This window comes from Myxocyprinus asiaticus, chromosome 18 (assembly GCF_019703515.2).
Source record: "Myxocyprinus asiaticus isolate MX2 ecotype Aquarium Trade chromosome 18, UBuf_Myxa_2, whole genome shotgun sequence".
NCBI lineage: Eukaryota > Metazoa > Chordata > Actinopteri > Cypriniformes > Catostomidae > Myxocyprinus > Myxocyprinus asiaticus.
Genome location: NC_059361.1, coordinates 9,035,001 through 9,050,831, shown reverse-complemented (window position 1 = coordinate 9,050,831; position 15,831 = coordinate 9,035,001). Strand labels below are relative to the sequence as shown.

Here is a 15,831-nt window from a genome sequence, read left to right as displayed (position 1 = left end):
GGAAACCAGACAGAATTGTTTTTTATGGTTGCCATACCTTCTACATTCTATTCTATTCTATTCTATTCTATTATAGCTTTCCAGGTTGGAAAACAGACAGTATTGTCTTTTATAGTTGCCTTACCTTCTACATTCTATTCTATTCTATTCTATTATAGTTTTCCAGGTTGGAAGACAGGCAGAATTGTCTTTACGGGTTGCCATTTCTTCTAATTCTATTCTATTCTATTCTATTATAGATTTCCATGTTGGAAAACAGACAGTATTGTCTTTTCTGGTTGTCTTACCTTCTACATTCTATTCTATTCTATTCTATTCTAGCTTTCCAGGTTGGAAAACTGACAGAATTGTTTTTTATGGTTGCCATACCTTCTACATTCTATTCTATTCTATTCTATTTTAGCTTTCCAGGTTGGAAAACAGACAGAATTGTTTTTTTATGGTTGCCATACCTTCTACATTCTATTCTATTCTATTCTATTATAGTTTTCCAGGTTGGAAAACAGACAGAATTTTTTTTTTTTTATGGCTGCCATACCTTCTACATTCTGTTTTATTCTATTCTATTATAGCTTTCCAGGTTGGAAAACAGACAGTATTGTCTTTTCTGGTTGCCTTACCTTCTACATTCCATTCTATTCTATTCTATTCTATTATAGTTTTCCAGGTTGGAAAACAGGCAGAATTGTCTTTACTGGTTGCCATTTCTTCTAATTCTATTCTATTCTATTCTATTATAGATTTCCATGTTGGAAAACAGACAGTATTGTCATTTCTGGTTGTCTTACCTACTACATTCTATTCTATTCTATTCTAGCTTTCCAGGTTGGAAAACAGGCAGAATTGTCTTTACTGGTTGCCATTTCTTCTAATTCTATTCTATTCTATTCTATTCTAGCTTTCCAGGTTGGAAAACAGACAGTATTGTCTTTTCTGGTTGCCTTACCTTCTATATTCTATTTTATTCTAGCTTTCCAGGTTGGAAAAAAAAAAAAAAGCCAGAACTGTCTTTGGTTGCCATTCCTTCTAATTCTATTCTACTCTATTATAGCTTTCCAGGTAGGTAAAAAGCCAGAATTGTTTTTGGTTCCCATACCTTCTAATTCTAGTCTATTCTATTATAAGTTTCTGGGATGGAAAACAGACAGAATTGATTTTTCTAGTTGCCATATCTTCTACATTCTATTTTATTCTAGCTTTCCAGGTTGGAAAAAAAAAGCCAGAACTGTCTTTGGTTGCCATTCCTTCTAATTCTATTCTACTCTATTCTATTATAGCTTTCTAGGTTGGAAAACAGACAGAATTATCTTTTCTAGTTGCCATACCTTCTACATTCTATTCTATTCTATTCTATTCTGTTCCTCTGCTTGGGATACAGCTAGAAGTCTCTCTCGTTGTTGTTTCTCCAAACTCACACTGGTGGGCGCCATACATCACGAAAATACTCCGACAGCATCCGTCTTGCTTACGAGATATACGGTAATTACAGGTCTCAGCGCAACATCAATTATTCAGTTATTTACACGCAAATAAACAAACATTCGGATAAATAGGCTAATCAGCTAGCCCATGCGCGCACCTGCACGGGGAGAAGGGGGAAGTTATGCACATTTTGGCACAGATAATGGCCAACGCAACTGTCTTGTGTTTGTCTGTAGTAAAGAAATTAAAATGTACTGTAACATTCCGTTCCTGTGATTTAAAACTGAGGTTCTGTGAGCCTCCCCTCCTGTTTGCATGGGAAATCTTGGCGGCAGACAGCTCCATCTAGCCGTGCGCAATAATTGAAATGGCGCATATGGCTGCGGGCAAAGGCTGTGAGGGCGCACAATGAATGCATGTCCTTAGACGTCATTTGCTTTTAATGGCCTCCAGGAAATTTGGCATTACAAGGAAAGAGAGGGAGTGAGGATTGAACACCACAAGGATATAGATCTAGAATTTTGTTTAGGCTATAGAAGAAAAGAATATGCTTTTATTGCCACTTTATCAACTAGTTCAAATGCGCCTCGTGCTTTAGAGAGACTAACTGATTCGGAGAAGGAAAATGTGTTGCCTCTGTGAAAGCGCCTGAGGGAATATTACATCAGACGAAATGACAGAGATTAAAATCAGCCTTTTCTGCTTCTCCAAAAGTCTCTGGAACGGCGTGATGACACTTGCCTGATGCGTAAACCGTTATACGATGAACTTTAAACCCTCACCGGCTATTTTGTTTTTTACTTTGGCGGAAAATACGAAAAGAGCACAACAGTAAATGATTACGAGTAATCGAGGAGGGGATATCAGGTTTTCATCAGTTCAGATGAGTCTGGTCGGGCTTGAGTTAATTGTCCTCTAATCCTGTGGCCCCAGAGGCGTTTGCGCAGCCCGGAGCGAGAATTCTTCTTTCGGCTGTGCTCTGTGATTTACAGACGGATTATTGTCTTTCGTCTGGCCATAAGCAAAGCAGCAGTTTCATTTTGGCCAAAAAAGAAAGTCAAGAGGCTGATATACGCAGCAGAATCTGAGTATTAAGAAATAAGAAGATCTAGAGGGGGAAGGAGCGATCTGGTCTCCCGGAGAAGGTAAGGAACAGTCCTGTGCGCTTTTGCGCTTGAGCTCAGAACGCGTCCAGACAAAAGCATCTTATTATAGAGCTTTAAAGTCACAGCGACCCTTTCCAGTGCATCTATGACATGTTGTTTAATGCTGTTTGAAGGGATTTTCACTCTGGACAGGAAGATAATAGATAGGCTGGATCGTATATTGGATAGAAACTTGAAAGAGAGGGAGAGAGAGAGACAGAGGAACGCAATCCTTCATCTGGGAGCCGATTGAACCGGACTCGGATCGCGATTCGGAGACCTACGATGTTTGAAACGGTACAATTTCAAATGGAATATAATCTAAATGTAGAGTAGATGATTCATGCATTATTGGTGATTTGTGTTTTTGAATGAATGCTATAGACCAAAAACGCGGCGCGTATTGAAAACGCTCCGCCGCTTTTTACGCATTATGTCGTGTGTGTGATATTTTAAGGTCTAATGATTCTGTAACGTTATTAAACGCCTCTAGGCATCGAGATATGCGTGTTATTATGAGTATATGTCTCATACCTGCGGGTTTATAGCGATGAGGACGACGCCATATTGTGAAATGATCTGAATTTAAGTTTTAACCCGTAGGGCACCGACCTAAAAACTGTTCCAGAGAGCAAAACTGTAACATTTCTCTAGTATGGATTCCGTCATGAACATTTCCATACATTTCTACGCTAACCTGCAGTTTTCTTCTCTCCATATTTGCCACAATAAATGTAATTTTGACCGAAATCACTTTAAATGTTGAAAACTAGCTGTTTTAAAAGGCTTTCTGCCAGGTTACTAAGAGTCTTTGGGAGTTTTAAAGGATAACTAGGGAATAAATAGTTTTATTTTTTAATGAAAATAATCTAATGACTGCTACGTGTCCCAAAGTTTGATGTCTTGTGGATACTAGCACCATCAAGTAAATACAGAACGTTCCCCTAACGTTAGCATAGGGTTTGTTTTTTTATATATATAAATAATATAAGTATAAACAAAAATTCCGAGATTGTTTTAGGGAGGTTTTTCATAACCAGGGTGCGGGGTTTGACCCTATAAGCCTTGAACCCCCAAAGAAAAAAAAACAAAAGGTGCAGGTGTGTGGAAAGGTCTTTACATTAAGTGTGAAGGCCTATATATAGTCTACTTTTCAACGGGGTTCAGCAATGATGAAAGTAACATTACAAGTTACTGTGCGCTACTTAGTCGATTTTAAATAGTTCGAGTTTTTCTGAGGTAACCATAGCAACAGCTGCTCCCGCGCTTTCCATTGTAGCCTACCAGGCGGAAGTTCGACAAAACGTTTATCATTTTATTATAGATTTACATATATAAAAAAAAAATATCACAAACTGTTAGTTTATTATGTAAAAAGTCTGTTAGATAACTGATGTTAAGCTAACTGTGCAACAACTATAAAAGTTTCCAGAACGCTAATGGGAACCAAAAATTGTTAGCCATTGTAGGCCATGGAGATATTTGGGGTCGTTGACACTGAGTTTGTTTAGATTTATTTCTTCCTATTAAAGAATAATTCTCTACTAATGTCCCACATAACAGGGAACTTTCCAACAACTTTGGCTAACATTATTTAAAGGTTGGGAACAAATGTTGTAAATACAACATTAATGGAACATCCTTATAACGTTATTAACCTTAAATAACGTTCTACTAACGTTTTCATGTTCCCACAACCACACTGTAACATTTGGAAAATGTTTTAAGAACATTAATTTGCTAGCTGGGGTGGACCGGCGTTTCCTGTGACTTTAACAGTGTAATAGTATACTTTTACCTGGACCTTCCTATTGAGAGAAAGAGAGACACACACAGAGAGAGAGAGAGAGAGAGAGAGAGAAAGAGAGAGAGAGACACACACACACACAGAGAGAGAGAGAGAAAGAGAGAGAGAGAGACACACACACACACAGAGAGAGAGAGAGAGGCTGATGCACTATATTCCCCCAGCATTAATATCTGGGCTTTTGGTTACAATGCCCTGTGGCTGTAGGAGATGAGCTTTATATGCCAAATCTTCTTGAGTCTTTTTTTTTCTCTAGTGGGATCTGTAATGTATCGTCTTGCTTGTGTATTAAATGAGCATTACTGCTGAAGGCATGTGGCAACACCCTGGAAAATTCTGCCGTCTGCCTCAAGCGCATTGCCTCAAGCACTGGAGCTGAATGCAGCCATGGACAACTGCCTCCTGTTTACCATGTATGGTTAAAATTGCAGGCGCACAAATGGGCCACTGCATGGAAGAACTTGTCCTTGTAATCCCTTTGAACTCTGCGTTCACAATGGAGCAGTCTTTCTTATGACAACTGGAATATGTTAAGTCGGATTTCCATCAAACAGATGTGGCCCTGCGTGATCCGGGTATGGTGAGGTAAAGAAGTATGGACTTGTATAAACACGCCTTTAAGTTTGGACACTTGTGAGCAGTTAAAAAAAAGCTAACTTGTATCATTGATTCATTGCTAAGTTAAATTCAGGAGGCAAATAAAAGTATTCTTCCCTTTTGATGGCAGTACAGTAGAGCTGAAGTCCATATGCTGATGTCAGGTCAGTGTGCGGATGCTCTTTGATTCAAATTAAATGGCTCTTGGAGATCTGGATTTTGGCCAATGCGTAACCTCACCCTAATTGCTTCTCATGTACGGACATACTGTTGGTTTAGAGTTGTGCATGGAGAAAATGCACAAAAAATTGTGAGTTCTGCACTGAGAGTGCTTTAACAGTTGCCATTTGTGCATTGGAAGTGTATTAACATCTGTTTTTTGTGAGGGTAGAGAGGGATTCGGTTTGTAATGTAGGGTTGTTAAAGTGATTTGGCACCTTAGTTCACTAACACTGGGATTTGTGGTTGGAAGTGATGCCTGGTATTCCACGTGAGCGTGCACAATGCCCTCGTTTCCCAAACGCTCAGATTGGTTGCTGAAGTGTCGGAGGAGATCACGTCTAGCACATAACACGACCTTTAATTAGAAACTTGCAGGTTTTTTCCCATTCCCATCCCCGGAGGCAAACACCTCGCATCTCTCGCTCGCTCGCTCTCTCTGCAGCATTAATAAACATCCTTGTATCCTGCCCTCGGGCTGCACGAGTGAAAAGATGCAAACATACTTCATTAGAGCTGTGGCAATAATTTGTAAGCTAAATATGCGATGGGGCAGATGAGAAAGCGATCTAATAAGACTTGCACTGACGCTTAAGGTGGGAGAGACGTTAACGCAGCGTGAAGGCGCATCAACATCCTCATTGCTCCATGGCTTTCCCGTTTGTCTGCTTCCAGGAAGGGAGAAGCATGTCACGTCTGTCTCTGACCCGGTCTCCGGTCTCTCCTCTGGCCGCGCAGGGGATTCCGCTCCCGGCACAGCTCACCAAAGCCAACGCGCCCGTTCACATCGACGTGGGTGGACACATGTACACCAGCAGCCTCGCGACCCTCACCAAATACCCAGACTCACGGTAAGACCCTTGGCCTCTCCTCTCCTCTTTCAGAAGTGTAAAGTCAGCAAAGTGTAATGATAACAATGAAGTTGCCAATGTTTTATGTGCAATTTTGCTTTTTTTTTATTTATTTTTTAGGGTGGGCAAATGTAATTGACTCTAGTTTGGCCATATTTGTTTAATTAAGATGTTTCTAAAACTGTTCTAATAAAAATCTTTGCTCAAATAAAAAGATATCATTAAAAAAATATTTAAAAAAAAATGGGTAAAAAAATATTTGTATACAGTGGGTTCAAAAGTTTTTTTTTTTTTCATTTAAACCTGGAAATGATCAAAGTTTTAGAATTTTGACAAAAAGATTCTGCATATTTTTAGGTCAATCAAATGTAAGCAAATGTTACTTTGAGCATGTTAACCTCTTTTGTACATACAGTCAGGTTACATTGAAGCACACAAGATGCTCTTTGGAACATTCTCAAATCACGCTTGGAATTCATGGATCATCAGGCTTTGCACAAACTTGTCTATGCCAGCTCGAATGCATGATGTCGTTAAACATACCAAATAAATGAAATTTTCAAATTCATCACAACTTTCAATTAAACTTCACTCAAATTATCATGCTTATAACATGTAATTTGAAATATATATATATATGTATGACATTAGAAAATTTCACTTTTGGTCTTAGACTTTTGCACCCCACTGTATACAGTATATGGTGATGGTGCATTGGGTATTTAATTATAGGTTTTCCTTGATTAGTATAGATTAGAAGGCATCTTACTCTCATTGCATCTGATTGTCTGTTTTGATGGAAGTCTGATTTATTCTGAACTTGACTGTGGACAGCAGTGACATGATCTCATCCAGAATTGGGACTTTATTAGGAGAGAGACTGAATAAAAAAAGTCTAGAGCACTCTCATTGCTTTCATCATTTGTTTTGAGTGATTAATTCTGATTTCTGAACAGAGAGAGAGAGAGAGAGACAGAGAGAGAGAGAGGGAGAGTCGAATAACTTATAGAATAAGGAGCCGTTTAGAATGTTATTTAATTTTACTTGATCAGATGGTAAATTATTGATATCTTAATTATTGTCACTGAAATACAATATAACAACTAAAAAGTAGATTTCTGAAAATATGATTGAGTTTTGAACAGTTAACTTTGTTCTAATAATTATTTTCTTTTTTTTTTGTATTCTTTTGTATTTAGCACATTTCTCAGCCATTTTTGCAATGACTTTAAATCAATTGGTGTCAAGGTGATTTTAGTGAATTTAAGTTCATACAGGTGTCCTAGCAGAGTAACCACAAGTGAAGTTCTTTACATTAACTATGAACATGTTCTAGGAATGTTTGACAACAGAAAGTGTCGATTTTTGTCTACATTTTGAACACTGTTTCTATTGTTTTTTATTTGTCAAATCTATAATGCTTCTTTTTGTGAAATGCTTAAAGTTTGCTTGTGCTAAAATTAATGACACTTTCTCAGTGACACTTGCAACTGTTACTGTTGTCAAATGCAGTGACATTCAGACATTAAAGTGTGCCTTAAGTGTCTAAATACTTTTTTGTAGGGATGTCCTGATACCATTTTTCTGAGAATGAATATGAGTACTGATACTTTCTTTATGGTACTCACCGATACTGAGTCCGAGACCCTTTTTTATTATTATTATTATTATTTTTAAATAACTTTACAATAGTGATTTATTTCTGTCAGCCATTTTTCCCTTAATTAAATTGAGCTTTTATTTTGAAGTGTTTCTGTGTTGATATGACCAAGTAGCTCTGATGTTATGCTGGTAGCTTTCCACTCTGGAAAAGCCGGTCACTACATGACTCATAGTGATTATTAAACAGCAAAAGGCTGATATTTAATTAAATGAATATTTAGTCTGTATGTGCCTCCCACTACAAAGTGAATTGTCATGAGTTGAGGAGCTCTAAAAGTGTGTCTTTATGTCAGCACAACACCGGCTCCACACATTCACACTCACATTTAAAGCGCTGCACATGCAAACTATATATTTATCTCATTATATCGCAGCTTTTGCTGTTAAATAATCTCACTAGGACAAGACGTGTTTTTAATTTGTGCGCTGAATGTTTACATAATGACATTCTTGCGTCAGATGGTATTGGTTTTTGGTATCGGAGCATTTTTACGAGCACGAGTACAAGTACATAAGCGCGGTATCGGACACGATTACAATATCGGTATCGGGACATCCCTAAATTTTTTATGCCACTGTAGCAGTCTTTATAAAGAAATTATAGTACTGTTTACTATATTTATTATCGTAAAAACAAAAAAACAATCTGAACGACTTTTTCTGTTGAGCAGATTCTCTTTTCTTCATTAACTGCACATGACTGGCCTTATGTAACCCACTTTTATTTTACATTATTATATTTCAAAGAGTGACCAGCCCCACAAATTAGCGCACACTCTTAACTACTCAACAAACTAACTAATCACACTGACAAGTGGGAAACCCATTCAAAGACACAAACATTAAGCGCACGCACACACCAGCGCACAGACAGTTAAACGTTCTCGGGGCTTTACGCCTCAGAGGCCGAGGTGACAGCTAAGAGAGTCGAGTTAAAGAAGTTTAAGTTGATGATGTCTTTTAATAGATTGATCAGTTAATAATGCAGCACGGGAAGAGAAACTCGCTCTATAACTAATGTGTGAACATTCGTTTGCCTGTAGCACGGTGTGCAGAAGTGACAGGACATATGAAAGTTTCATGCCCAGTCTGTGGGGTATTTCTGACAGAGAGCAGTAAGATAAGGGCAGATGTAAAAGGATGCTAATGAGCATGCGGTGAGATCAGTACAGTGTTGTAACCAGAGTGTGCGGTAATCTTTCACACTGTGGAGTTATCATAGTTGAATAGAACTTGTAGAATAGACAGACGGACAGATAGATAAAACCTAATATACAGTCTAAATCTTTTATTTTATGTATATTTTTCTGTAAATGTGTACCTTTACTAGGTTCTAATGCTTAGGCAATGTATAGCCGTTTAACCACGTCAATAAAGCGAGATAGATTTACAAGGTTTTTTACTCTTGAATCTAGATAGACATAGATAAATGACAAATAGATGGAAAGATAAATGCACTGTAGGACAGAAATATTTGGTGAATTTCCATTTGCAACCCATTTTAATTCCATACTGTGATGTGTTTCTGAGTGAAACAGGATATTCAACAAGAAAAAAATTGACTTTATTTCAGCAGTTGATTTAATCATGAAAAGTGGGTGTTTCATACCAGAATGGAGTCAGACCTGAATGTGAGTTTGTTAAAACAATGTCTGATGTTCATGGCATAGCCATGAAGTTTTGGTATTTTCGTGCAAGCATATGTTAAGTCTAGATGCAAGTGGGTTTGGCACAATTATGCGCGCAAAGCGCTAATGGACTGGGTCAAGTGCAATTTAATTCTGAGGTTCTTCTCCGGTAGTTGTAGCATCTGCGTCCTATTATATAGTCCATCTCCTCAAGCACCAGAGATATAAACAAAGACAGCATATTCAGAAGAAGTTGGTAGTGTAAATATGGATTGTATGCAATAAATTAGAAGAATAGAAATATGGATTTACCTCTTTTGTGCATTAACAAAAGAATGTCAGGCATATTTCTCTGACAGTGACACGCTTATTTTACACACATGGAAACTGTGGTTTTTGTCAGAATTTGGATGTATGCTTCATTAAATCATAGAGAATTGAAGTATTATTAATCATTTTCATCTATTGACACAAATCATGGCTAGTATTAACAGTGATTGTATCGGAATGCACTTCACTTCGAAATTCATTTATTGATACAAAACAAAATTCAACCAAAAATATTTCTACATTCAAATTACACTTCAATCTAAATGAAAATATAATCAAAATAACAGAGGTAAAAAAAAAAAAAAAAAAATACCAAATACAAACCTTTTATCCTCTCCAACTTCTTCCACCTGCCCTTTTTGCAGTGACTTCAAAATCACTCTACGACAACAGGTGGAAAAATACCAATACAAATTAGATCATAAATACAATTGGAAATATAATCATAATAATTTAAAAATAAACGATGACATATAGATAGTTTAACACAAATATAATACATTGTTGTTTCATAATATCGTTATTGTCAGAGTTTGGACATGAACTTTTGAAATGTCTTAGCACAATGACCTATTTCTCAGGAAAATAGCAAATTGTGCTATGCATTACCATACAGTACACCCACATTTTGTGCGCATACACCCACGGATAGTACAAACACTCCCACCCATGACAACTTGCACTAAGAATGAGCTCTTTCATGAAAATTAGATGCAGCGCATGGTCTTTGCGCGTAGCGCTGCGCTTTGCGCACTCACGAAAATAGAGCCATATATACAGTAGCTATTTGGCCTTAGTGATGTCAGTGGAAAAGAAAAGTCATTTCAGAGGAAGAGCAAGTTTTTTTATGAAAGATTATGAAGAAAAACTATTTTTTCTTTGGATTAACATGCACTGATGAATTGTTCACAAAGTAAACATAGTCAATTTTGATTTTATGTTAACTTCAAAGACAAAATAGGCAAAATACACTCCAATTAAAGAATCTCATCTGTTTCTGACAGTTATAATACAGGTGTCATTGTCAGACTCGTGTAGTGAGAGTGTTTGTGGGGTCTGGTAGACAGAGAACTCTCCTCAACACAGGTTGTAAGGTGCTGACAGGAAGTGCCTGAATGAAACCTCATGCTCAAACTTTCTCTGCCACACTTAGACAAAACCAAACCCAAACCAGCAATCACTCCAGTTTTACTCTGAGAGACAGATTCACCTGCTGAAGGAGATGGACGGAGACAGTGAGAGAGAGAAACTCATCCACTCAGGCGCTCAGGGCCACAACTGCTGATTTACCCACAGAAAACAGGAAAATAAAGTGATGTAGAGGAAAAGAGGATATAGAGAGAGTATCAGAGAAAAGATGGAGAGAGAGAGAGAGAGACTGGGAGAGGCAGAAAGAAAAGAAAAACGGGCAGCATTTTAATTGCTTTTTAAAAAAAGTGCAGATGAAAAACAGTGCTTGCCCGCAGGCGCATGGTGAAATTCTAGCTGGAAGAATTGCAAGACCATATGAGAAAGGAAGACCGCAGGCGCTACAGGGAGATGAGTATTGGTTTTTTATAAAGCATTTTGCATCGATTTCCAAAGGGGGAAAGAGCGGGAGAGAGACAGAGAGGGAAGGATAAAAAGAGAGAAAACGAGAGAGCGAGAGAGAGAGAGAGCTTAAGAAAGTGCATGAGGTGGAGAACATGTAACAATAAAGTAACACAATACAGCTGATAAAAGACAGACTTGCGTGAAAGTGAATTAATTAAATCATACTCGCATTAAAAGGGACAAACATTCAGCGTTATAAAGAAACATCCGTAAATATCCGCACCTGGCAGAGCTCAATGAACTGTGTTTGTTTGTAAATCACTTCCGTTACTCTGTTGCTCTTAGACGGAGTCAATAGTGGACAGTCTACAATAAATGCCTTTATAGCTCTGCAGTTATTCATTATAACAGGCTCTGACATGCAGACCCAGTGCTTGCTCAGTCTCACTGTCTTTGTGTAGGGACGATTAAAGCTGAGATCTGCGTGACTATAGCGCTGCCGCTCTGACAAGGAAAGGAAATGTTGATCGTATCGGAGTTCATAAAGAGAACTGAACTACTCACAGAATAATGAAGGTACTTCCAGGTGGCCTATGAGCGTATATGATCAGCTCTCCTTTAGTGACATTTGTACAGTATAATATCAGAGTGCGGTTTAGAAATGTTGGAAGTTATGATCAGAAATAGACCTTTCTGTAATTGGTATGTACAGTATGCTTTTATTAAAATATGGCGAATGCCCTCAATGTATTAGAAACTTAGAAGGGGCATACAGAGGCTCCACAAAGTATTTGGACACTTAAAGGAATATTCAGTGTTCAATACAAGTTAAGCTCAATCGACAGCATTTGTGGCATAATATTGATTACAACAAAAAATTATTTGACTCGTGCCTCATTTAAAAAAAGCAAAAAGTGAGGTTACAGTGAGACACTTACAATGGAAGTGAATGGGGCCAATTTTTTGAGGGTTTAAAGGCAGAAATGTGAAGCTTATAATTTGATAAAAGCACTTATATACATTTTTCTGTTATAACTTGTGTATTTGAGCTGTAAAGTAGTTTAAATCGTCATTTTTATGGTTGTTATAGGGTTTTAGGGTTTGCTGACATTACATCGTCATAATGAAGTTGTAAAATTTGCTATAACTTTACACAGAAAAAGTTAGTCAGTGATTTTATCACACTAAAATCATGTTAACACGCATTATGTTTATGTCTTATGGCTATACTTTTGAAACAGTGAGGATTTTAATGCTTACAGATTGGCCCCCATTCACTTCCATTGTAAGTGTCTTACTGTAACACAGAATTTTGCTTTTTTTTAAAGAAAAGGAGGGTCATGTCAAAATATTTTTTAGTGGTAATCAGTATTATGCCACAAATGCTGTCGATTGATCATAACTTGTATTGAACCCGGAATATTCCTTTAGTGGACTAGAATGAGATTTTTAGTGGATGTGTAAAGTCAGTTCCCCTTAAGTTCACACAGGTAGCAGAGTAACCGCATATGTAGTTCACATTTTCATCACATTTTCGCCTGGTGGAAGTAAGCAACCACTCAGAACACCCTAACAACCACATTGCAACACCCTGGAAACCACCCACCAGCATCGTGGCAACAAGTTTTGCAAGGGCAAACACCACTCGCATTTTCTTCAGAAAATTTAAACATTTTGTTTACATAATGCCAGTCATTACTGAAATCCATGGGTGGGCTTTAATACGACTGTCTTGTTTTAGTTTAATAGTTTGTCATGTTTTCTGACAATGTGATAATGTTTGGGAGTTACGTTATTGTCAAGTGACTTTTGAGATTATAAACCAGTGCTAAACTGAAGCGTAATCAGTGCTGTATTAATCTCACACTTGAAGGACGACTTCAAAATAGTTTTCTTAGGTGCTTAAATCCACCTAAAGCCTCTTGTTTCGGAACGGGATCGTTAATACACTTTTGGCTGGCCACTAATAAAATTGAAAAATAAATGCTAATTGTGTCATGCTGGCTTCACTCTATTAACTGTGTGTGTGTTTTTTCATTTTCAGGATCAGCAGGCTGTTTAATGGAACTGAACCGATAGTTTTGGACAGTTTAAAGCAGCATTATTTCATCGACAGGGACGGAGAAATATTCCGCTACATCCTTGGTTTCCTGCGAACCTGCAAACTGCTCCTGCCGGAAGATTTTAAGGTAACGCATGCCAATCCATCAGTAGTGTGCTCCTCTGATACTGGACAAAAGTCCCAGTGAACTCAATGGCTGTGTACTAAATAGACTACTAGCATACTATCTACTAAAAATTGTACTATATATACTGTATACTATTTTTCAAAACAGTTTAATTACATTACATTATACATTGATTAATGTTTCCATAAACAGTATGCTACTTTGTTGTCATATGACCTTATTTTATTCAGTGAGTGGCATCCAGTTTTATTTTAGAAATAATTAAATTTAATAAAATAAAATCCAATGCACAGTATAAATAAAAACGTGTATATTTTATATTCAAATAGTAGGTAGGATGCCATTCTGAACAAATTGAATGTTTAATACAGCTCCATATTTCTGACGAGTTTTCATTAGGCTTTTAGAACTGAACTTCTAAAATGTCTTAACTTTCTAAAACCTCCAATTAAATAACGAGTCAGTGAGGAAGTATCAGGGTTGTTATTTGCTACCGGTTCATTCTTAATATTGGAAAGGATAATCGAGACTCATTGTTGAATACAGTATCTCACACATGTGCTCTGGTTGTAGAAGGCACATTTTGGCAAATGTTGTAGGTCATTTGGATATTCCATGCATATAGAAAATTGATTTACTGTGCACAGTATGCATACTACAAAAATAGTTAGTAGTATGCCATTCTGAACATATCCAATGTCAGTTACACTGCAGATTACAATGCAGGTTTTCATTCAGTTTTTTTGATTAAGCATACACACAAACTTCAAATTTTGCATACAGCTAATTTAAATAATTTAAAATATGAGTAGCTTGTAGCTTGGTGAGTTACAAAACTGCTTCCCCAACACTGGATTTGTTGATCATAATGTGTGAATTCAGAAAGAAATGCGGTATTGAGCGTCTGCTTATCTGTGCGGCATCATGACTGCAGTGGCCTGCGGTTCCGTGTGTTTTTCTAAATCATTGTGAACGTGAAGCCAGAGCAGAATATTTTTTGCATCTATCAGTGGAAAAAGCATCATTTGTTTCTGTCTCACTTACCACAGAGAGACAGAATGATTATCTGTTGCTAGGCTACTTGAGTAAATAAAAGATGATTGTTCCTGTATGTAATGTTTATGAGGCCATAATGTGACGTATTTTCAAGTAAAACAGAATATTTATCAAGAAAAAAGTGCAGGACTTGATTTTATTCATCGGGAAATTATCAGATTGTGAAAAGAGTTTTACATACTGTACCAAGATGGAGCAAGACCTGAATGCTAGTTGGCTAAAACAATGTCTAAATAGCTATTTGACTATTAAATAACATTTATCCAATAGCAAGCATGATCTAGGTGATGTCAGGTAAAAAGGAAATTCATTTAAAAGGTGAAGCAAGTTATATTTTGGTGAAAGATTACAAAGACAAACATTTTTACTTTAGAATAACATGCACTGATGAATCATTTGAAATAACACCAGAGACATATATAGATAAAGTAAATAAGGTCAAGTTTGATTTCATGTTGACTTACAGGTTTCTGTCGGGTTGGTTTTGACCTCTACAACAGCGTGTGTTTGACACAATCAGAAAGAAATGGTCATAGCTTAGACGTATTAGATGGAGACAGGGGAATATCTCTGTCTCTCTCTGTGTCTGTCTGTGAGATGTTGTCTTGCCAGTGGGCAATAGAGTCAGATCATTATTTTGGATCACAACAGGCCTGTCGGAACGCCTGAACTTGGGATTTCAGGAAGGGAGTTGCTCTCTAAGAGCTAGCTGCTTCTCTTGCTCTTTCTCTCTTTCAGTCTCGACTTTTTGGGGTCTCTTTCGGTCTCCTTAACTCTGTTGTACAGTTTTGGTGCATAGGGCTACACTATAGATATCTAAAGTGCTTTAGAGAATGAAAGATAGAAAAAGACAAGAGAGAGAGAGAGAGATGTTAAAAACAGACTCTGGCACATGTTGAGCACGTTTTTTAAGACCTTGCAGCCCCCTGCAGCACTGATGCACTGCATGCGGTCTGTCATCTGCACTGTGAAGGGCAAAAGAAAGAAATAAAGAGAGGTAGATAAGAAGGAAAAGAGAGGAAAAGAAAAAAAATAAGCACTCTCGACCATCTTCTGTAATCTTACATATAACAGCGTCAATTTTCAGAGTCTCTCTGGGCTTCAGATCCTAATGGTGGTCATTTGGGGTTTGGAGAGTCTGGCCGGGTTAATATATGCCAGAATATAATTTTGAAAACACTAATTGTCCGACTGACATAGCTAAGATAACATGCATCATAAAGCAATTTTGTAGGACATATCTGTATTTTGTTTTCTTTTTTTTGGAGCTTGGCCTTAAAAAGCACCATCCACTTTCGTTTTTATGAAAAAGAGCAGCTCAGACATTTTGCTTTGCATCTCCTTTTGTGTTTTTGACGTAACGAAAGAATAATAATAAAAGAAAGAAAATAA

At 37.3% G+C, this 15,831-nt stretch overlaps 1 protein-coding gene across 3 annotated transcripts in view; it reads left to right on the top strand.

Annotated features, from left to right (window-relative positions):
* The first annotated feature begins 1,703 nt into the window (after positions 1 to 1,703).
* LOC127456415 (BTB/POZ domain-containing protein kctd15) overlaps positions 1,704 to 15,831 on the top strand; it is a 35,189-nt gene continuing 21,061 nt past the window's right edge. The window contains exons 1-3 of one of the 3 annotated variants that reach the window (XM_051724893.1): positions 1,704 to 2,567; positions 5,866 to 6,041; positions 13,239 to 13,383. In XM_051724893.1, coding sequence (XP_051580853.1) covers positions 5,878 to 6,041; positions 13,239 to 13,383 — 309 coding nt within the window. In that variant the 5' untranslated portion in view covers positions 1,704 to 2,567; positions 5,866 to 5,877. Of the gene's footprint in view, positions 2,568 to 2,688; positions 2,865 to 4,656; positions 4,960 to 5,865; positions 6,042 to 13,238; positions 13,384 to 15,831 lie in introns of those variants that run through there. The other 2 variants (XM_051724892.1, XM_051724894.1) reach the window with 2 other exon arrangements.